At 37.4% G+C, this 24,688-nt stretch overlaps 1 protein-coding gene across 3 annotated transcripts in view; it reads right to left on the bottom strand.

The window, feature by feature from the left end:
- Positions 1-24,688, bottom strand: part of GABRA3 (gamma-aminobutyric acid type A receptor subunit alpha3) — a 449,120-nt gene that overhangs the window by 77,553 nt on the left and 346,879 nt on the right. For all 3 annotated transcript variants that reach the window (XM_066357176.1, XM_066357178.1, XM_066357177.1), the window contains exon 7: positions 12,677-12,820. In XM_066357176.1, coding sequence (XP_066213273.1) covers positions 12,677-12,820 — 144 coding nt within the window. The remainder of the gene's footprint in view (positions 1-12,676; positions 12,821-24,688) is intronic.

Raw genomic sequence — 24,688 nt, 5'->3', positions numbered from 1 at the left:
AAGGGCTTCATAGAATTTCATCAGGGCCCTACTTCAAGAGTAGAAAAAAGGTCATTGAACTGAAGCCTGCCAGGCTTCCCAACCCCATCAAGGGACACACCTCTGCTGTGGAAAGAGGTACATGAGAAGGTAAGCTGCCCCCTTGCTCCATGGAGGGAGGGTTCAGTCTCTTCTAGCCCTGCTCCAGCTACCTGTGACCTGACCTTGCCCAGAATGCTGGGAATTGCCACTGAAGGCCCAAGGACATTGTTCATGAGCCTAAGGTATTTTTTCCAAATAGCAGATAAGCTAATCTCATTTCTTGTAAACATAAGGGCCATCTACTATGCCTCCCTTGAATATTTAAGTTTTATTTATCCCTCAGAAATCTCTACTGTGGGTATTGACAGTCTGATTTTGTTGCTTTATTTAATGTATAGTATCTCCTTTGTTCCTCTTGTCTCAATGCCCCAGGCCTATTATAGGCAGGGACCTGCTACTAATTCCAGCTATAAGCAGTGGTCAGTAGGACTTTAACTGCAAAATGTAGAAATGTAACCACCCTTTCCCTAAGTACTTGCAGGATTTACAGGTTACTCAGCAAACTGTTCAAAGACTGTCTAAGAGATGCTTCCAGCATTGCATCATCCAAGGACTGACTTTCATGTGGACAGGTCCACACACCATGACCCTGACAACTCCCACTACTGCTAAGGGTGACTCTTTCCTCCACCCTGACCATCTGGAGCTCAGAAACAGAGAAACAAAACCGACCCCTTGTCCTTACATTCTCTATTCACCTCTCAACCTGCCTTAACCAATCAGGTGCTTTCTACTCGTGTGGGACCACAAGTATATGTATCTCCCTACTAATTGAACAGAAACCTGTACCCTAATCTACCTCACCCCAAATATCAACCTAATCCCACCCCATGAGCCTCTTTCAGTTCCTAGTACACTACCTGTCAATCTAAGAATCAAACGAGCTGTACAGGTAATCTCTCTTCTTGTTGCTTTAGGAATCTCTACAAAAGTAGGTCTAGGGACAGGGGGACTGGTCACTTCCCTGTCTTATTCCTTCTCTCTCGCTCTCTCTCTCTCTCTCTGATGCCCAGCGAATTTGTAAACATGGAATCAGTGGTTTCACACAAACTGGGTGTCTTCATTATTGCCTTTCATTAGTGTACTCACTCTCCTATTTATTTTTCTAACTTTAAAACCCTGCCTTTTACATTTGTTCACTAGTTTCTTACAGAACTGCATGCAGACCTTCACCAATCAGAAAATTGAAAAAATCTACCTAACCCTACACACCAACACTGAAACCTGCGAAACAAAAATCTGAAACCCTATATCAGCAAACCTCCTAAATCCTATCTTTCAATCCCTACAGGTACCCTAACCCTAGAGCTCTCCCATATTCCTGAAGAACTAGGAGAATGAATAGCATTCACCTCTGAATGCTTCTCAATCTTTTTATCCTTCACATAGTAAGGGAACAAGACTGCTGGGTCTTCTTGGCTGAAGAAGAGCCTACAAATGGACATGAAACATTTCTTTTAGCTCAAACTAACTGCTCTCTCCAGGGCTGCCAGGAAAAAATATCTCTACCTTTACCATGGAAGAACTTTCACCCCCCCCTCTATACAACCCTCCTTATCTCTGCATTCCTGATCTCCAAATATTTGCCCCCTTCTTCATCAAATTCCTACAGGCCTGGATGAGAGTAATCTCCAGGATTGCCTACTATCAAATGCTTTTGCAACCCCTACTCCAACTGCCCCAGGAAGAGGTCCACGAAGGAGGCCCCAATAGGGATAACAGCAGGAAGTAGCTCCAGAAGATGGCTGATCTGAGACAAACCTCCTTCCTGGACCTTATACCCCCTTATTTTTCTTTTTATTTTTTTGTTTCTTCCCCTCACCTCTTTTTCTTTTATCATACCACAGAGTTGAGAAATGATGGATACATGAACTTACCAAAACTTCCAAACTGCCCTTTTGCTGTTCTGCTTGGCTATCTGACCCCACTCTTACTGGACTATTGCCCCTGAAACAGAAAAGTTCTGGGAAGCTGGTCAGCCACCCCAAGGAGAAGCGTTCCAAGAAGCCGATATTGTAAAACTACAGAAGGGAGCATACCAGAATTGCTGACGCAACACACACTTGCTCAAACCTCTCCCTTAACCCTATAAAAAATTTGCCTCAAAATCTGTTTGGGTGCACTTCTCCTGGAGGAGTGCCCCAGCAGGTCTTTCTCCTCTAATAAAGCCTGCACACCTGGTGTTTGAGTGCCATCTCATTCTTACAATGTCCCCATCCTCCAACCAGATATCCTTTGGGAATAAAAACCTGTGGGCAGCATAGCCTGGGATAACCCCTGGGAGTCAGAACCCTCAGGCAACAGTACTCTCATTCACCAAAACAGCCCAAGGCCAGGCAGTTGTGTGGCCTGAGGGTTTTCCATTAAAAAAACTGTAGAGCATGCCTGAGGTAACTTATGGTCCAAAGTAGCTAGCATGATAAGGGTGCCCAAAAGCTTAAAACAACTAATCCCTCATCCAACAGAAAACATAGAAATAGCCAACAGATACATGAAAAGGTGCTCAGTAATCACTGATCCTCAGAGAAATGTAAACCAAAACTTAAATGAGATAACACCTAACACTCCCTAGTGACCCTGCTGAACAATGGAACATCCATGGCCCACTGAACTGTGAAGGAATAGAAAATGTGAACATATCAATATCATATAATGTGATATAATCAGTAATTAACACTTAATGAATTGAAGACTTAAATGTAAGATCTGAAACCATAAAACTAGAAGAAATATAGGAAAGAATCATTGGTCCTGACAATGAACTTATCTGAGGCATAGATGGGATTCCTCATAAGAGTGTACCACCCCCTATCATGAAGCAGTCAAGGGTGTGGGGAGGTTCTTAAAAATATTTAAAAATAAAACTGCAATACAATCCAGCAATCTCTCTTCTAGGTATATACACAAAGGAAATAAAATCAATGCAGTATCTAGAAGAGATATATGCACTCCTGTGTTCATTGCAGTACTACTCAGAATATTCAAGACATGGAAACCTAAATGCCTTATCAACAGATGACTAGATTTAAAAAAATGTGATTCTACACACACACACACACACTGGAGTATTATGTAGCCATAAAAAGTCCTGCTAGTTTTGAACACATTAATGAATCTGGAAGACATTATGCTAAGTGAAATAAGCCTGGCAGAGAGACAAATACTGCATAATTTTATTAGTACATGGAATCTAAAAAGTTGTACTCGTACAAGGAGTAGAATGGTGGTTTCCAGGGGCTGAAGGGTAGATGAAATGAGAAGATTTTGATCAAAAAGTATACTAGAATACTACTCAGCCATAAGAAATGATGACATGCTGTCATTTGTGACAACATGGATGGATCTTGAAAACATTATACTGAGTGAAAAGAGTAAAAATCAGAATACGCTAAAAACTGTATGATTTCACACATAAGTGGTATTACAAAACTGAGACTCATGGACATATATAAGAACACAATGGTTACCGGGGGAAGGGGATGTGAGGGAGGAGATGGGGAAGAGGGAGGGGGGAAGGGCATAAAGAGGGACACATACAAGGTAACAGAAAATGATTTGAATTTTGGTGATGGTTATACAACATGATCAACTAGTTCAAATACTAGAGAAATGTTTACCTGAAACCTATGTACTCTTGTGGATCAATGTCACCCTGTTAAATTTAATTTTCTAATTTAAAAAAGAAAAGAATTATAAATTTTTGGTTTTTAAGATGAATAAATGGTGAGTATCTAATGTACAGCATGACGACTATAGTTAATAATACTGTACTATATACTTGAAATTTTCTGAGTTGATCTTATGCTCTCAGCATACATGTACACAAAAGATAACTGTGAGGTGAAGAATATATCAGTTTACTGGGTTGTTGTAATCATTTCATAATGTATGCATATATCATTACACTGTAAACTGAGGAGCCACTGAGCCACTTCATCCGCAGGTGTTGTAAGGTACCAAAAACTACAGAATTAATATTTTAAGAGGCTTGGAGAACATTTTATTAATTTGGGTTAAGGTGTGCAGAGAAATTGTGAGAGTAGTCTCTGTACTGTGTGATTGGCATAACCAGGATGGCTCTTGCCATTGTATTGTAAATGAAAAGGGAAGGAAAGCATGAATTCCCTGACATTCCACCACACCTGTGGGGAAAGGAGTGAATGGCTAGCCAGGTGCAGGAAGGGAAAAGCCAAAATAAACCTTTTCTTATAACTATGAGCCATTTGCGGGCATTTGTCCCCATGGAAACTACCTCTCTTATGTAAATGCATGTGGTTAATACGTCTGACTCTGGACACAGAGATGGCAGATGAACATTAGAAAATATAGGAAGGCCTTTTAATATGTAAAGAGATATCTTTCTACCATTGTGTTGACTTGTAAATTTTGTTTTCTCCAAAATGATGTATGGTTTGCAAATTGAACGTGGTCCTATCATGTTAAAGGACATATGACTATAACCAATAGTGGTAAAGGGCTCCTAATTACAATTTTTGCTTCTGTACTTCCCACTTACAAAACTATAAAAACTAAGTAAAACAAAGGGCCGGCGCGCTCTCCGTCAGATTTCTGTCGGAGCTGCCGCCGCTTGGCCAAGCTAGACAATAAAGCTTTGATGTGTAAACGACGGACATTGTTCCTGTCCTTCATTCTTTGGGTCCCTCTGAATTTGGCTTAACAAACCTTAAAGGTGTACAGTTTTATTTTTTCACTTACACCTTAATAAAGTTGGGAGAGGCAGAGGCAAAAAGTCTTTAGGACTGAAGCCTTTTACCCAGTTGAAAGATTTCTCATTTCTGTTTTGGTACTGCAGAATGTCAGAGTCCATTGTTGACTAGACAAAGGGACAAAGGAAAGCTACCTTAGTACATTCACAGGTATTCATAGCCTAAATATGTTCTGGGGGAGGGGTGGATTGCAAGTGGATATTTAGAAAGTTTAGCAAATAAATTTGTTGCATCAATTAACAGAATAGGTTCTGTTAAATAAAACTCCAATATTTTGTATCTCTGCATTTTCTCTGCCAAAATGTGAATTAAAGCTTTGATCAGAGTAGATGCTTTATAAGCTCCGTATCCCAGTGGTTTTCGACTGCTGGTCTGAGGACCAGTGCCAGTTTGCTAGAAATTTTGTGCTAGTCGACAAAAGAGTTAACCATCCTAATGTTGCATGAAGATTATAGAACCAATGAGTTTAGTTAATTAGTTTATGTTCAGGGTGATTGTCACTTATTGGCTTGTATCATCAGTGAAAATACCATTGAGGTTGCCTTAGATATCTTTGGAACTTGTAGTCTCATTTGAATAACCTTTTGTACCATGTGGAGCATTTATAAATCATGTGCAATAGGCAAAAAGCATCTGGACACTCTTATGATTCAATGCATTGTACAGGTGGAGTTTAGAAATTGAGGACCAGCTACACTGTGTTGCACTGTTGTGCAGTGTTGTAAAGTAACATTTAGCCAGGTTTACGTAGAGACACCAAGTCCAAATGAATTTTTAAGGAGTTTTATTAAAAGTAGGAGATTTATTAATATGCTGGCCGCATATGACTAACAGGGGGGCAAAGCTAACCCAAATAGTGCAGTGCGGCATATAGCCCTGAGACAGGTTATATACCTTTGATCATATTGGCCTGAAAAGGAGGGGATGGAATGACATAATCATTATTAAGCTTATAATATTCATCTATAGGATATATAAAAAACATTTCCACATATTAAAACTTATAAGGTAACACAATAGCGAAAAATGTTGTTTTTTATATTAAAAGACATTTCCAAATCTTTCAGTGTTTATTTGCTAGAAGTATATACATTAATTATATGCCTTCAAGAGAGGAAGTGGAAGCCTACATGGTGCCAGGGAATAAGCATTTGTGAATGGCCCATTAAAGAAAGAAAGAAAGGGAAAGGAAAAGGGCTCGCTTGATCTTTCTTCCCTTCCCCCACACCTGGCTAGGTGTTTATCCTTTTTCTCACAGGTGTGGGGGGAGAGAGGAAATCCAAGTTCCTTCTCCACTTCTACTCAAAACCCAGCACAAAATCTCTCTATTTACAACACAATGCTGTTGTCCATCCTGAGCTGGTTTAAATCACACACAAGTATAGAAATTATATTTACAAAATTTCTCTGTATGCTTAGCCCAAATTATAAAATGCCCTTTAAGCATCCTAGTAAGAGGGGGTTTTCTATACAGTATGTCTCTGCAAGCCAGGAAATTTTCACATTTCTCTCCCCTCACTCCCTACAGAAAGGAGAGGACAAGAAACTTGACTTTCTTTCTTGAAGTTAATATTAATATTAATTTTTCTATTCTTTGGTACCTTACCACAGTGTGGTACAATAAAACTTTATTCTCTGTATTTTTCTGTTCATGGCCAGCTAGGTCAGCAATTCATAAGTGTAAAATGTTTGAAAACCACTGCCCTATCTTATTTCTACCCTTGTGTTTCAGCTTATTAAGCCTTTTTTTTAATGAGAGAAAGGCAGGAAGGTGGGGGAGTAGGAGAGATGAGAAGCATCAACTCATATTTGCTTCACTTTACTTGTTCATTGATTGCTACTCATACATCCCTTGATGGGGGGCAGTTCAAGCCAAGTCAGTGACCCCTTGCTCAATCCAGTGACCTTTGGGCTTCAAGCCACTGACCTTGGAATCATGTCGATGATCTTACATTCAAGGGAGCAACCCCACATTCAAACCAGCACTCAACCTGAAGGGAAGGTGTATTAGCTGGCAACCTCGGAGTTTGGAACCAGGGCCCTCAGTGTACTGGCCAAGATTCAGTACACTGTGCTACCACTGGTCAGGCATTAAGCTTATTAAGTACCATCTGTGTTGTATGTAAAATATAAAGAGTACACTATAAAATGTGCAATATCAAAGGTACAAATATCAAGGGCACAACAATATAAAATATATAACATCTATATTCAAAAATTAATTAAGATTATTCATCTATGGATGAGAAATGAAGAAGAGCTTAGTCAATTAAGGCTTTACATAACTTCACATCTTTTCATAAAGTGAATCATAATATTTCTCCTGTTCTTGCCTCCATTGTTGCTTCTCTCTGTGTGTCTTATAAAGGATGATTCTTTAAGTGGTTTGGGGAATTTTCTCTTGCCTTTGCATTACATCCTACTGTGTTCCATCTGTGTTAAGTGTGAAATTCTTGAGAATACAATGTAAAACATATTCACAGTATAGCCAGTTTCTAAGCTTGTGATCTTTACCTTGTCTCCTGTATTATTTTAATCCTCATCTCTCTGACTTCTCTTTGTGTATCCTTCACTATCTTTTATTCTGCTTTGTCTTTACTTATCTATGCCATGTGTCTAAAGAAATAACATATATAGTGACAGTAATATACTTACTCTAACAAATGGTCAAATTTCTAAAAAAGATGGAAAAATAAGATCATACATCTAAATTCTCCTCTTAGAAAATTAATGCAATCATTTTCCAAATGAGGGAAAATGGAATCAGTACTGAAATAAAGAGTGGTTTAAACAATGAGCCACAGATTTTGAGGAATTTAATTCATTTATTTAAAATATGTTTGAATCTGGCATAAAGAGCAGGAGCCCTCTGCTTAGAATTATTACATACTGAGGACTGACAACTTTCAGAGATAAAGCCACTCACACAAAACAGAACTTCCACAGGTGTTTCCCTGGCCAAGCTTCCCATTAATATGTTGTACCCCATTAATATACATGGTGTAGCATATTCAGAATTCAGAAAGTAATATCCATAATATATAATGACATAAAACAATATACGTGTATGTGATGTAATAATATTTATATGGTACTTAAATCAAAGGGTATAGAGCAAAGTTTATCTCTCATAGCTGCCCTAAACCACCCATTTCATTTCTCCTTCCTTTAACTACAATTAACAGCTTCTTGTGTATATTTTTAGAAATATTATCCCTATATGAATATATACTCCTATACTCTTCAGTGTTTGTACTTTGCTTTTTCTCACTGAAGCATAATTCCTGCAGATATTCCTAATAAACAGTACAAAACTTCATTACTTCTTACAGCTGCATGGAATTGAATTGTGAGAACGCATTTTAATATATTAAATCACATTTTTACTGATGTACATGGTATCATGCTTTTAAACTAATTTGAGATGTAATCTAATTATATCTGCAATGACCCTTTTCTCAAATAAGGTCACATTCTGAGGTACAGGGTGTCAGAATTTCAACATATAAGGGAAAATAACTCAACCTGTAATGCATACATTTCGAAGAGTGAAGAGAAATTGGCATGCTCATACACTATTAAAGGGATTGTGAATTGTATAACCTTTAGAATGACAATTTGTCAATATTCATTAACATTTTTTTTACTGTGTCTACTTTCTGAAATAGTAATCTTGATACTCTATTTCTATACTAGGGAGATAAATACAGAAATAAACTGATATATGGCAAAAAAAGGTCTACATGGTGTTGATTATAGCATTAAAACACAGATAATAATAGTAGGTGATTGGCTAAATAAATTATTCATATGTATGAAGGTCATAAAAAACAAAAATATTATTTTACTGAGTTTCACAATGAAATGCTACACTTCCCAGTGATAACAACACTTATCACATCATTGTCAAGAATGCTGTGGCCTTGGTGGAAGGCTTTAATTTTTTTTAAAATGTAAAGTAACTAAAACTGGTAATAGTTAATGTATGTCCATTAGAATTATTAAAACATTTCTTTTTATAACTAACTAACAATAAATTACAAGTATTGGTGAGAATGTGGGGAAAAAGAAACCCTTCTGCTCTGTTGGTGGGAATATAAATTGGTGAAACCACTATGTAAAATAATACGAGTTCTTCCAAAAATTGAAAATAGAACAACCATATGATGCAGCAATTCCACTTATGGGTATTTACCCGAAGAAAAAAATCACTAATACAAAAAGATATATGTACTCCCATGTTCACTAAAACACTATTTACAGTAGCCAAAATAAGGAGGCATCATAAGTGTCCATGGACAGACAAATGGCTAAAGAAGATGTAGTACATATATTCAATGGTATTCAGCCATAAAGAGAAGAAAGTCTTGCCATTTGCTGCAACATGGGTGTATCTTCAGGGTATTATATTAAGTAAAAGAAGTTATAGAGACAAAGACAAATATTGTATAATCTCACTTATCTGTAGAGTCTAAAACAAAATACAAACAAACAAAAAACCAAGCTCATAGATAAAGAGAAGATTGATTGCTTATTTGAAGTTGCTAAGAGAGTAAATCTTAAAATTTTTCAGCATAAGAAAATATTTGTAACTATGTATGTATAGTGATGGATGTTAACTAGACTTACTATGACAATCATGGCATAACTAGACATACTATGGTAATGTATACACATATCAAATCACCATGATATCTGAAACTAATATGTTATGTCAATTAAATCTCTATTAAAATACTACTAACTTGTGTGCATATTTTATTTGGACCTCATATTTATCAATAAGAAAACATACTTATACTATACAATTAAATAAAAAAATAACATAAAAGAGTATCAATAGTATGGCTCAATTTATGTAAAAAATGCAAAAGGAAACAAAATGTACAATAATCAGTTAATGTACCAAGATATTCAAAGAATATTTTTTCTAGATGGTGGAATTAAAGAATATTTCAATTTTTATTTTTGACCCCTCTGTATTTCTAATTTTCTTATCATGAATGTGTATTGCCTATGTGATAAAGACTAAACAAATAATATTTTAAGCAAATGAAATGGGATCTGGGGCTCCTTGAATAGCTAAGGATGGGTCTTAAAACTGATACTAACTGAGCAGTACCAAGGGCGGATTGGATGTGAGGAAAGAGTATGGATGCAGCTGCAGTGGCCCTGGAAATTCTCTCCCTCTGGTCAGGTGGACATCCCAGGGGTTGGTGGGAGGGAGGGCAGACAATGCCCTGGAAATCTAAGGGCCCCCTATGCTGTGCCACACTATACAGCATCTTGCCTCTGGCACAAGTAGCCTCGGTCAGAAGCCTCAGTTCCCTGCTCACAATCTTGGAGGTGGGGTGGTGGTGTGTTTAGGGCAGGGGTCCCCAATCTACAGCCCGCGGGCCGCATGTGGCCCCCTGAGGCCATTTATCTGGCCCCCGCCGTACTTCCAGAAGGGGCACCTCTTTCACTGGTTGTCAGTGAGAGGGGCACAGGATGCATCCTCCTCCTGTGCTCCTGGAGTACTGTATGTGGCGGCGCCGCAAAGCGCAGCGTCGCTCATGTACAGTACTACTTCCAGTGACGTGAGATGCACGTGTCATGTCTCCAGAAGCACGTCATTTCACTTGTTATGGCTAGCAGTGACAAATATGGAACTGGACATTGACCATCTCATTAGCCAAAAGCAGGCCCATAGTTCCCATTGAAATACTGGTCAGTTTGTTGATTTAAATTTACTTGTTCTTTATTTTAAATATTGTATTTGTTCCCGTTTTTTTTTTTTTTTTTTTTTTTTGTTGTTGTTGTTTTACTTTAAAATAAGATATATGCAGTGTGCATAGGGGTTTGTTCATAGTTTTTGTATAGTCCGGCCCTCCAATGGTCTGAGGGACAGTGAACTGGCCCCCTGTGTAAAAAGTTTGGGGACCCCTGGTTTAGCATCTGATCTCAGTCAGGAGGTTACAGCAGCAGCTGCCAGAGCAGTATAATACAGATGCACCCCTGAGATCAGAAGGCCACAAAGGCAAGGGGCATGGTAGGAAATTAAGGACAGTAGGACATAAGGAGTGCACTTTGCAAATGCTGAAGATAGCGCCCCATCTCCCCATCCTCAGGCCTCTCCCCTCCCACAGTCCTCACTTCACTTCCTTACAACTTGCCCTCCTACCCAGGCTGTCTAGTACTGTTCCTAGGGAGAAGAAGACCAGAAGGGTTGGGGAAAAGGTGCTTTGAGCCCGGATGTTGGCAGTGATGGAGCAAGAAGATCCAAGTACCAGGATGGGGCTCTTGGCCCTGCCCTTCCATAGAGCTTTGGGACATGGGTTGTGAGCAAGCTAATAAGGCAGGTACCCAGTCCAGGGGTCAGGATGTACAAGCTCAGCAATAGGTCTGCAACCAGCAAGCAGTAAGTGTACTGTCATCTCCACTTCACCTTGAGCAAGGGAGCCCAGACAGGTTGGGTAACTGGCCTTAGGCTGCACTTCCAACACTTCCAGAGGGTGGAGGGTGCAGCCAGATTCTGAGCTGCAGCTACTCAGTAACCCTGCTGACTCCATACTGCATGTCTTAAAATGCTCCTTGGAGCAAAGTGCCATGGTGTTGGTGGCCCAAGTACATCCCCCCCCAACACTGACACCTGTATACTTCCTCCAAAGCAGGGCACTTGGAATCTGCCTCTGACTTGCACCTTCTGGAGGGAAGGAACTCATTAACTCAGGCCAGCCACATACACAGTGTCTCTCTGGCTGCTTAGACTGGTCCAGGTACTACTGACTCCATATACCCCAGAATCCCCTCTGAGGAGGGCAGCCCACATATCGAAGGCCCAGACTTTCTATCTCCTCTAGTTTCTCCACCAGGTCATGCTTTCACATACCTCTGGCCTTTTAAAAACACTGCATTATCTTTATCAAGAATAGCCTTTCCCCATACTAAATTCCAAATCTCTAAATCCTGTTGTCCTTTAAATCCATTTTAAATACTGATTTTTTTAAGTACCCTTCTCTGGCCCAGGGATGGAAGAGAATATGTCATAGACAAAATGACATACCGTAGCATCATAATGACAGGGAACAGCAGCATCCAGATTATGAAATAAAAGGACAAGAGTACCCTACTTCATTTATAATTATAAATTCAGAGATTTTACACAGAGACATTGTTGAAAGCTCCCATCCCTTCATGGTAGAAAATATTGTAAGATATGTGGGCCCCAAGATATACTTTATTTTTCCAAATACCCTAAAATTATGTAGGAATGAAGATGTCTTCTTCCTCAGGCCCCTGTGTTTTATCAATTTCTAAATAGACAGGACTTAAGGCAACAGAACACATTTCTATGTTCTATTTTTCTATTTATCAGATTCCGAGGATTAGCCATTGATCGAACCTGGCAAGGTTTGCAAGATAGACTTGTTTCTGAGAGAGATAATTTACTTAAGAAAATAATTTCATGGCTTATCTTTGGACATCCTGTATATATATCTAGATTCTCTTAATGTTATTAATTTGTCACCTCAGCATAGTGGGTCAATTCAGCTCTCCGACCATCGTGGTTTCCCACTGCCTTCTCTTCTGCTAGAGTCCAGTTCTAATTCCTTCTAACCCACTCCCCAAGAGACAGCAGGGTATGGTGACTAAATGCTTGGGCTTGGGAACCAGTCTGCCCAGAGTTCAGAGCTTGGCTCTGATTTTATATAACTGTGACATGGGACACATTACTGAATATCTCTATGACTCAGTTTTCTTATGATAATAGTAGCTACATTACAAGACTATTTTGAGGATTACACAAGTTATTATAAGCACTTAGAACAGTGACTGTTTTGTGGTACAAGCTAAAAAAATATATGCTTGTTAAATAAAATAAATACCTGTACTAGAGCGGATTATCTCTGTCCCAACAACATGGCCCAGCAGGTCATACTGATTCAGGCGAGAGCCATCCTGTGCTACTTCCACAGATTTGTTCTTCCCAAGAGTCCAAGAATAAACCACTTCAGCTGTTGTATAGGCATCTAAGGCAGAAAAGGGGCAAGAAGGAGAAGTCAAAGGGAAAGAAAAATGATTATCCTTGATACTAACTTGCATGAGATTAAAAGAATTATTTAGAAAATTAAATTTAAGAGGGTGACATTGATCAGTACGAGTACATAGGTTTCAGATAAATATTTCTATAGCATTTAAACTGTTAATTGTATTGTGTACCCATCATCCCAAATCAAATCATTTTCTGTTGCCTTGTATTTGTCCCTTTTTACATCCTTCCTCCATTCCTTCCCCCAAATCCCCCTCCTCCACGTCCCCTTTCCCCTGGTAACCACTTCACTTTTATCTACAAATTCCATACCAAAAAAGTTCTGGGTAGGTGTACTAACTTCAACTGAAGAACCTTTACCCATCCATCTAATAAACAATTATTGTATAACTAATACAGTTAATGCTGGCTACACAAAAATAAAACCAAATTGATCTATTTCTGCAAAATGGTCTCTTCCTTATGGTCTTTAGAATTTCCAATAAATAATTAAACTTTTTCTTCTCTTGGAGTATAGAGAGAAGGGACAAGGGGAGGAATAGATAAAATATAAACTAATATAGTTGTTACAAATTCAAATGCTTATAGGAGCTAAAGAGTTACCATAAGTGAGAAAATCAGGCTAGCTGTAAGAAAAATTAATTTTCAGAAATATAACAAATTTTATTTAACCCTTTGAGTAATATGAACACTTATGTACATCCTCGTGCCTCCTGACCATCCAGAGTAAGATCAATTTATTTTTAAAATGTGTAAGGCAACATTAAAAAAGGCAAATGTATGTTCTTCTTGTTACCATGAATTGGTTATCAAACAAACATGACTTTAAGTTAATAAAACTGTAACTATAATTAATTTCATTTTTTGAAAAAAATCTCACTCCCAGTAATCAGTGAGCATGAAAAAAAACTCACTACTCAAATTCTAAATTTAATAGCAATAATTAATAACTATTAGTTTCTTTTAAAACTTATTACCACTTTGATTTGCAAATCAGAAACCTGCCACCATCTTTCTGCACTAGAGTGTTAATATCAGGTCTTGTATTTAGAATTCCTATGTCAAGTACAGAATTTAGTACAGACTAGTTCTAGCAGGGGAGTGGGTAATGAGAATGGATTGCGAATGAAAGGTAAGGTTATTTAATTCTTTTCAGTATATTAAAGAAAGAGACACATTTTCTTTCCAGATATGGATTGACTCTGCACAGTGGGTTTTTCACTTGGGATGAGCACTTTGCCCTAACTCTGGCACTTTGGCTCAGAAAGGGAAGTTGACCACCATATTGTACACCAATTTCATCCAAATTTTGTTCTGTCTGTTGTTCAACTCAGTAGAGGGTCTCCAGCTTATGATGGCAGTAGCTATGACCATAATATTTAAAACTTTTACCACAAAGTAAATAATTCTTAGTGAAATTACCAATGTACAAATATAAATTCTGTGTCCCTACAAAACCTTGCAACTTGGTTATACATTTTTTTTAGTGAAAGAGATAAAGGGAGGGGGGAGGAGGGACAGATAGAAAAGGAGAGAGATGAGAAGCATCAATTGTTCATTGTGTCACCTTAGTTATTCATTGATTGCTTTCTCATATGTGCCTTGACCAGGGGTTACTGCAGAGTGAGTGACCTCTTGCTCAAGCCAGCGACCCTGGGTTCAAGTCAGTGACCTTGGGCTTCAAGCCAGTGACCTGTGTGCTCAAGCCAGCAACCATGGGGTCATGTCTGTGTTCCCATGTTCAAGCCAGTGACCCTGTGCTCAAGCTAGTGAGCCACGCTCAAGCCAGCAACCTCGGGTTTTGAACCTGGGTCCTCTGCATTCCAGTCCAAAGTTCTATTCTCTAAGCTACCGCCTATTCTGGCAGGACTTTTTCAATATACCTAAGTAAACCATTTCCTGATTTGCTTTTAATGGGCAACATGGCCAAAAAGTTTTCCATTCACATCAAAATTTGCATTGAATCATGAAAAATTTACATAATTCTATGGCATTTTTTATATTTGTGTTTGCATAAGCTACAAAAGGAAATACCATAAGAAAGCTAAATTTTTCCACATAATATGCTCGGTTTAATTTCAGTCATTTCTTTTTTTTAATAGAGAGGCATGGAGGCAGAGATAGATGACTCCTGCATGTGCCCCAACTGATACCCACCCAGAAACCCCCCTACCGGGTGATACTCTGCCCATTTGGGGCCACTGCTCCATTGGTTGGCAACTGAACTATTTTAGTGCCAGAGCTGAGGCCATGGAGCCATCCTCAGTGCCTGGAGCCAAGTTGTTTGAACCATTTGAGCCATGGCTGCAGGAGGGGCAGAGGTAGGGTATAGAAGCAGATGGTAATTTCTCCTGTGTGCCCTGACTGGGAAACGAACCCAGGACTTCCACACACTGAGAAAACACTCTACCACTGAGCCAACTGGCCAGGGCCAATTGGTTTCAGTCATTTTTTTCAACACACTGACAAAAATACTTTGACTCCAACATACAATTTCTGCTGTGATTAATTGACATTTTTTATAAATCTGCATCGATAAAATATTGTGATGACTAGAAATGTTTCTTGCTTAATGCATAACTTCATTTGTCAGTACCAACACTTAATGTATGCATTCAAACAGAAAACCTATTGAACATTCAGGTTCAATATATAAATAAACAATAAATACAATAAATAAATAAATCTGAGATTCTGTATGACATTTCCCAAATTTCAAATTTTGGCGAATAATTTCAAAAGTTATAAACACTGTATTTTTATAAAGTAAATCACATCTAAAAACCACCAATGTGCAATCTCTGGTCTAGAGACTCTTCTGTAGATGGTTGTGGTCTTTTGTGATTCATCCTTGAAAATGAAGCATCCTCTACAGCCTTGAGTTATCTAGGGCTCCCAACTAAAATTGTAGATCTTTAAACAACTATCACCAAAAAGAAAGGGAAATCTCCTCAGGATTCTTCTCAAACCCTTACCCCAAATTGATTCTAAGACTATTAAGTAATGACTGTAGCAAGGCTATTAGTGAGATGTGATTTTATATCCTCTAATTTTCCTCAGTATCTTCCATCTTTAGTATATATGCTTGGGCTTCAGTACATCACAGCATCACCTGTGTATGTATTTTTATCTTTGCTGTGTAGATGGTTATAACTCCCAATGCTTAAAGGACAATGCAGTATTCTGCCCAATATATCCAAGAGTTTGAAAATGTAAAAACTGCCTGACCTGTGGTGGTGCAGTGCATAAAGAATCCACCTGTAATGATGAGGTAGCTAGTTCAAAACCCTGGGCTAGCCTGGTCAAAGCACATATGAGAAGCAACAACTACGAGTTGATGCTTCCTGATCTTTCCCCCTTTCTCCCTCTCCTCTCACTAAAATCAATAAATAAAATCTTAAAATGTAAAAATTATTTATATAACAGGTCTGTTCAGGCAAAGGGTAGGGTATGAAAGATATTTTCCACCCCTAAAAAAAAGGATTTTTTTTGCCATATCTCTTAACCTGAGTACCTTGAGCAGACTATCCTGATAATTAACCCCCCAATCCAAACATATTCTAGCATAAATATGACAGTAAATTGTGCATCTACCAGTACCTTAGAAATTTCACTGGGCCCAGAGTTGCAACTTCCGTTATAAAAAAATCAATAGCTTAATTTATTTGACAATAACATATAGTAACCAAGGGAATTATGGAGGAAAAAATATTCTCTTCTCATATGATGACAGTCAAAGCAGGAAAGACATGATGAAGTAGTAACGGAAAGAGAGAAGAGAGAGAAATAAATTTTAAAAAGTCGGAAACTACTTGATTTAGTGCCTACTCACAGTCTGACCCTATATTGGTAAACAAAAGTTAATAAAGCACAGTAACCACCATCAGAGTGCCACAGTTAATTGGGGGAGACAGAGAGCATAATGCAAGCCTGAACATTCAAAGAAGTATTCACACTAGTGGAACAAAAACAAGTGTTAAATTAAACCAGAGGAAGGTGCTATTGCTTCTGTTCCAAGTGAAGTGTAAGGGAAGGTTTCATAAAGTAGATACTTAGTAGATGAGGCTACCTTTTGTATGTGGAAGGATATTCCAATACAAGAACAACAGAGCAGAGGCAAAAAAAATATATACAAAAACATGGAGTGTTAAGGAATCCATGTATCCCAGGACTTAGAGGCTAGAGAAAAGCTGAAGTAATATTATAGCATGTCCTACTTCCCCACACTAAGAAATAAGGGTTTTAGTCCATAAGCTACAAGTTATTTGTAGCTGACTGAAGTAGAGAGATGATATGTCCAGATTTATGCTTTGGAAGGCTCTCTCTAGCTGCAGTATAGGCGACTAGTTGGAAAAAGTGAAACTGTAGCCAAGAAAACAGTTAAAAGGTCATCACAATATTTGGAGTGAGTGACCCTTAGGGCATAATATATAGTAGTAGATAGTGGGCTGAATTGAGTGGAGCAAAGAGAAGATTTCAGAGGTAGAACAGATTATAAGTGATGGTTAAGGAAAGAAGGAAATCTAAGGAAAGATTCTAGATAACCCTGAGATTGCAGCTCTTGCAAGTATGTAGATAATGTTGAAATTCATTCACCTACTGGGCAACAGAACTTTTTTCTCTTCAGGACTTTTTCTTCTCTCCTTCCATTCCCCTTTGGGTTCCTGGAACCCCTCAGCTTCCCACCCATAGAGTCTTACCTCCTCTTCTCAGTTCCAATTATTGTATATTCATGGAGGAGCAGAGTTGGGGGTGGTGAATACTGCAGAAAGGATATCTACTAAACCATAAATATGACTGTATGCCTAGAATGGCCCCCTCAATATATATTGTATGAGCTGTGATGGCAATGAGCATGACATTGCCTTTGTTGTATTGCCAAATGTCTCCTTCTGTTACTTGAGCCTTGGTATGCATCAGGCTCTAGGAAAATGGGAAGTAAAAAACAATCTTGTCACAATAGCATCAGTGAGAAAACATTATTCCCCTTGAACTCAAATTGTCAGAGTTTGTTTGTTTGCTTGCTCGCTTGATTCAGCCATTCACTCACTCAACAAACATTAAGACATTATTTTAGCTAGATAAAGTACAGAAGGTCATGAGACATCTGAGGTCAAATCCCTTTGTTGAGCTACTAGTCTACTGGGGAAAGACAGAAAACTAAATAATTAAAAAAACAAAAAAATTTTTTTAATTAAGGAAGGTTTATTTAATTAAATAATTAAATAAATAAGGAAGATAATATCAGACAGTAATATGTTTTATGAAAAAAATAAAACAGTTTATAAAGTATGGAGGAGTTTCATTAAACACAGTGATCAAATATATCTTTAAAGGAGTAGCTTTGAAGTTGAAACATGAAGAAGGAAAAAGACACAGAGTTAGACAGAGAATATTTTAGGTAAAAAAAACAAGTGCAAAGGTTTCCAAATGGGAACCATCCTCCAGTGTTACAGGGACTGGAAGAAGGCCACCATGAAGAAGAGAGAAATATGAGATGAGGTTAAGAGGTAAGTAACAATCAAAATACAGGATCTAAACCAGGACAGGAAATACAAAAGAAGGTTTTATAAAAAAAATAATCAGTTTAACCTGGGCATATACAGTAAAAATTCAAGGGTTTTATGAACCTATCAACTACAGCCTAAGGTTGCCATACAAATGAAACCAAATGGAAACAGACACTATATAGGTTTAAAATGAATACATTTATAATTGTCAGTACTTTAAGTTATCCAAAGTTACAGGAGATATAGGCACTGATTACTGGCAAATCAGGACAAATTTTTGGATTTCTAGCATAGAGTATATATATATATATATATATATATATATATATATATATATATATATATACATTATAGTATATATATAACTTATTAAGATGATTGTATGTTTTTTGTGCTTTTTTATTTTTGTAGTTTTCTTAAGTGAGAAGCGAGGAGGCAGAGAGACAGACTCCCACATGCGCTCGACAGGGATCCACCCAGCATGCCACTAGGGGGCAATGCTCTGTCCATCTGGGGCATTGCTCTGTTGCAACCAGAGCCATTCTAGCGCCTGAAGCTGAGGACATGGAGCCATCCTCAGCACCTGGGTCAATTTTGCTCCAATGGAGCCTTGGCTGCGGGAAGGGAAGAGAGAGATAGAGAGGAAGGAGGGGGGAAGGGTGGAGAAGCAGATGGGCGCTTCTCCTGTGTGCCCTGACCAGGAATCGAACCCGGGACTTCCACATGCCAGGCCAACAATGTACCACTGAGCTAACCGGCCAGGGCCTGTTTTTTGTACTTTTAAAAATTAATAGATTGTATTTTGTTCACTGATTTGGGGGAAAAGTTTTCATTTAGCAATAATTGTGCCTCAGATAAAGCTCATACTGCCACTGTGCAAAGCTACATTCACTGATTTTTGGATGTTAAGCCAAGTTTATATTCATGGGATAAATTTCACTTAAAGGTAGTGTATAAACCATTTATAAATTGCTTGATTCAGTTTGCATGTATTCTATTGAAGAGTTTGTATCTATATTCATAAGAGGTATTTGTCTGTGGTTTTCTTGCAATCTTTGGTTTTGGTTTCCGAGTAATACTGACCTGACTGAATGAGTTAAAAATTGTAACTTCTTCTAATGTATTTTGCAAAAATTTGTGAAAATTTACTATTCAGTCTTCTCTATATGTTTGGTAAAATCCAATGGTGAAGCCATCTGGGCCTGAGGTTTTCTTTGTGGGAAATTTTAAATTACTAATTTAGGTCTACTAAAATTTTAACATCTTCCTCAGCCAATTTCAGTAGTTTGTGTGTTTCTAGGTATTTTTTCATTTCTTTTGGACTACCTAATCTTTATATTGTACAGTTGATTATAGTATTGCTGCAGAATTCAATTTATTTATGTAAGGTCAATAGTGATGTCTCTTTTTTCATTATTTCAGTAATTTGATCCTTCTCTCTCTCTCTCTCTCTCTCTCTCTCTCTTACCCCATCTGTCTAGCTAAAGATTTATCAATTGTGTTGATCTTTTCAAAGAACTTACTTTGGGATTCTTTAATTTTCTTTAATGTTTTTTCCTCCATTTTCTTTAATTTTATTCCAATATTGATTATTTTCTTCCTTCTTCTTGATTTGGATTTGGTTTGCTTTTCCTTTTCTAGTTTCTTAAGGTGAAAGTCAGGTTATTGATTTTAGAATTTTCTTCCTTTTAATACATGCTTTATTGTTATAATTTTTTTCTAAGCATTCTCTCAACTGTCACATTCCATAAATTTTGGTATGTCATGCATCATTTAATTAATTTCTTAATATTTTTTAATTTCTCTTGTGATTTCTTTTTTGACCCATTGTTTACTTAGAAGTAAACATGTTTGTGAATTTCTGAAATTCCTTCTGTTGTTTTCTAATTTCATTCAACTGAAGTTAGATAACACACTTTGTATGACCTCAATACTTTTAAATTTATTAGTCTTCCTTTGTTTTCTAACCCAGAAAATATTCCATGTGCACTTGAGAATAATGTGCATTCTGATATTGTTTGGTAGAGTATCGTATAATGTTTGTTAGATCTAGCTGGTTTATAGTGTTGTTCATGTCTTCAGTTTGTATATTGATGTTATGTCTAACTAGTTTAGTTAAAGTGAAGTATTGAAATCTTTAGTAATCATTGTTGAGTTACGTATTTCTTTCAATTTTGTCAGTTTTGCTTTGTTAATTTTGGATTTCTGTGGTTAGGTACATATATATCTTTATAATTGCTATATATTCCAGATGGATTGACCCTTATATCATTATAAAATCTTCCAGATCTATAAAAAATGGTGGGGAAAAATGAGAATAGGGTTCCCTGGTCGCTCTGAGAATCAACTTTTAAAAAAATAAAATTAACCTGACCAGGTGGTGGCACAATGGATAGAGTGTTGAACTGGGATGCAGAGGACCCAGGTTCGAAACCTCAAGGTTGCCAGTTTGAGCGTGGGCTCATCTGGTTTGGGCACAGCTCACCAGCTTGAACCCAAGGTTGCTGGCTTGAGCAAGGGGTCACTCGCTCTGCTGTAGGCCCTCGCTCAGGCACATATGAGAAAGCAATCAATGTACAACTAAGGTGCCTCAAAGAAGAATTGATGCTTCTCATCTCTCCCTTTCTGTCTGTCTGTCCCTATCTGTCTTTCTCTCTGTCTCTGTCATAAATAAATTTAATTTAATTTAGTTTAATGGGGTAATATTGATAATTAAGTGTCCTCAGATGGTATGAGCTTTGCTAGAGTTTGAAAATAATGTTTATATTGACAATTTATGGAGGAGCAGATTTTCAAAAGTTCTTACTCCACCATTCCAGAATTGTTTTCTCATTAGAAATTTTCAAAGGTTAATTTTAACAGCACATTTAAGAATTTAAATCACTCTCTCCTACTTGATGCACTTTGTAGTCCAGGACAACACATTCCCTTAAGTTTTCTCATAATTCCTCATAAATTAAATTTTTTATTTTTTAAAATTAATGTATTTTTTATTCAGAAAATTAAATTTAATAGGGTGACATTGATGAATAATAGTACATAGGCTTCAGGTAAATATTTCTATAACATTTGAACTGTTGATTATGTTGTATACCCATCCCACAAAGTCAAATCATTTTTCCATCACTGTATATTTGTTGATCTTTACTTCCTTCCACCCCCTCTTCACATCCTTCTCCCCTTGGTAACTACATTACTTTTATTTATGCTAATGAGTTTCAGTTTTATATCCTACCTATATGTGAAATCATATAGTTCTTAGCTTTTACTTATTTCACACAGTAGAATGTTCTCAAGGTCCATTCATGTTGTCATAAATGGCAATATGTTATGGTTGCTTACTGGGCTCTCTCTTGTTTCTTGATATAAGCCTGTAATGATATAAACTTCCCTCTTATTGCTGTTTTTGTTGTATATCAAAAATTTTGATATGTTGTATTGTCATTTTTATTTGTGTGAATATGTTTTTTGGTCTCTGCTTTTATTTCTTCTTTAACCAAGTCATTTTTTAGAAGTATGTTGTTTAATTTCCACATTTTGGGGATTTTTTTTTCCTTTTTTTTCTTTTGCAGTTGAACTCTAATTTCAAAGCTTTATGCTCAGAAAATATGATTGCTATAATTTTAGTCTTCCTAAATTTGTTGATGTTAGTTTTGTGGCCCAACATATGGTCTATCCTTGAGAATGCACACTGGAGAATGTATAATCTGACATTTTAGAATGAAATGTTCTAAAATGTCAATTATGTCCATTTGGTCCAGAGTGTCATTTAAGGCTAATATTTCTTTATTGATTTTCTGTTTGGATGATCTACTTAAAGCCATCAATGGTGTGTTGATATCTCCAAGTATGAGAGTGTTTTTGTCTGCTTCTGTTTTTAGATCAGTTAGTAGATGTCTTACATATTTTGGTGCTCCCTGGTTTGGTGCATATATATGAAGAAGTGTTATGTCTTCTGATATAATGTCCTCTTTATCGTTATGAAATGTCCATCTTTGTCTCTGGTTACTTTCGTTGTCTTAGAATTAGCATTGTTAGAAATGAGTATGGCTATACCTGCTTTTCTTTGGATATAATTTGCTTGAGAATCATTTTCCAAGCTTTCACTTTGAGTCTACTTTTGTCCTTGCAGCTTAGTTGCGTCTCTTGAAGGCAGCATATGGTTGAGTTTTGATCTTTGATCCAAGCTGCTAATCTGTGCCTTTCTATTGGTGAGTTCAGTCCATTTACATTTATAAACTTATTGATTTTTTATTCTATTTGTTTTAAAAATGACACTGGGATTTTGATGGGGATTATAAATTTGTAAATTGGTTTGGATAATATGGCCATTTTAACTATGTTGATTCTTTCAGTCTATGAAAATGGAATATTTTTTTCATTATGTCATTTTCAATTTCTTTCAATAATGCTTTGTAGTTTTCAGCATATACTATATATCCTCCACATCCTTTGTTAAGTTTATTCTTAGGTATTTTATGTTTTTTGTTGTAATTGCAAAAGGAATTTTTTCTTGAGTTCATTCTTCAAAGTTTCATTGTTGGCATATAGAAAAGCAATAGAGTTTTGTACATTGATTTTGTATCCTGTGACTTTACTGTATTGATTTACTGTTTCCAATAGTTTTTCAGTGTAGTTTTTGGGGTTTTCTACATACAGGACCATATTATCTGCAAAAAGTGACACCTTTACTTATTTTTTTTCCTGATATGGATGTCTTTTGTTTCTTTCTCTTGCCTGAGTGCTCTGGCTAAAGCTTCCTGTACTATGTTGAATAAGAGTGGAGAGAGTGGGCAGATTTGTCTTGTTCCTGATTTTAGAGGAAAAGCTTTCATCTTTTCACCATTTAGTATGAATTAGCTGATGGTTTGTCATATATGGCCTTTATCATGTTGATGTTCTTTCCTTCTACTCTGATTTTATTGAGTGTTTTAAACATAAGGAGATGTTGTATTTTTTAAAATGCCTTTTATGCAATTATTGATAGGATCATATGATTTCTGTTCTTTGTTTTATTGATGTGGTGAATTACGTTGATGGATTTTCATATGTTGAACCATCCCTGTGCTTCTGGAATGAATCCCACTTGATTGTGATGCATTATTTTTTTTTTTACTGTGTTGTTGTATTTGACTTGCTAATATTTTGTTTAGGATTTTTCCATCTGTATTCATTAGAGTTATTGATCTGTAGTTTTCATTCTTTGTCCTTTGCAGATTTTGGTATGAGGATTATGTTGGCTTCATAAAATGTGTTATGGAGTGTAATGCTGGTGGTCAAGACCAAGAAGGTTCACATTAGATTCGAGCAGACGGTAGAGGAACTGTGGAGCCAGAAAGCATTGGGCCATTCTTGTTTATTGGCTTGCAAAGATGGGCAAGCAAATAAGCAAAGGAAAATAATTTTCTTGTATAGGGCAAGGGATCAGGGAAACTGCTCATCATAGTGATAGGTGAAGAAATCAGTAAACATGCCTCACAGTAGTGGGAGAGTGATCTGGGAGAATTGTCACTGAGGGAAAGCATCTGTACCTTTCATAGAGTCACACACATGACTTTCTGTCTTGTGCTCATGTGCTAATCTTGCAAAGTACTTGTAGTTGGGAAACCAGCAAGCAAGCCTAACCACAGCAGTTTTCGTATTCCAACTCTTTAGGGTTTCTCACCTCACAATCTTTGGGACAGGTATCTCCTGTCTTGATCCCTGTGCAGGGAGTGGGTACATTACATATACAGAAATAGTACAGACTACTGCAACAGAAATACAATAGCACAAGCTACATGACAATAAAAATGATTCACCAGCCTGCTGCTAATGACACCCACCATTCTTGGAGGGGGTCCCTGGTTTCATGCTCCACCTCTTGGGTCTCTTTTATCAGGACATGTAAGGCCTGGCTTACAATATCCAGTAAGTTATGGGCAAAAAGAGAGTTGCCAGTGGTACCAAGAGAGGCAAATCTTTCCCTTCTGATAGAATAGAGGCCAGAGTTTTGTACACAGATAACACAGTAGCAGGTGCCAGAGGCCACCCTGGGCAGGCATACCAAATCTTATTGGCCTATACATCAGGGTCGTCTGGTTCTGTGTAATAAAAAGGGAGAACTCATTATAGGCCTTTGCGAAATTAAAAAGGTGTTATTCATAATGCTGTTTCTCTGAACACTCAAGGGATAATACACTTTTCTCTTAGACAGCCAGGTGGTAGTTGCCCAGAGTGTTAACTGGAGGTTCAACTCTAGCCCCCTACCCCATGGTGCCAACAAGGCCACCCATCATAGTTGGGGGAACCTGTACAGTCCAGGGCCATGTGCATTGAAGAAAGTATCTTTGATGCCT

Source organism: Saccopteryx leptura, chromosome X (genome assembly GCF_036850995.1).
Source record: "Saccopteryx leptura isolate mSacLep1 chromosome X, mSacLep1_pri_phased_curated, whole genome shotgun sequence".
NCBI classification, from domain to species: Eukaryota; Metazoa; Chordata; class Mammalia; order Chiroptera; family Emballonuridae; genus Saccopteryx; species Saccopteryx leptura.
Note: the sequence above shows the minus strand (reverse complement) of the source record. Positions and strands in the feature narration are given on the sequence as shown.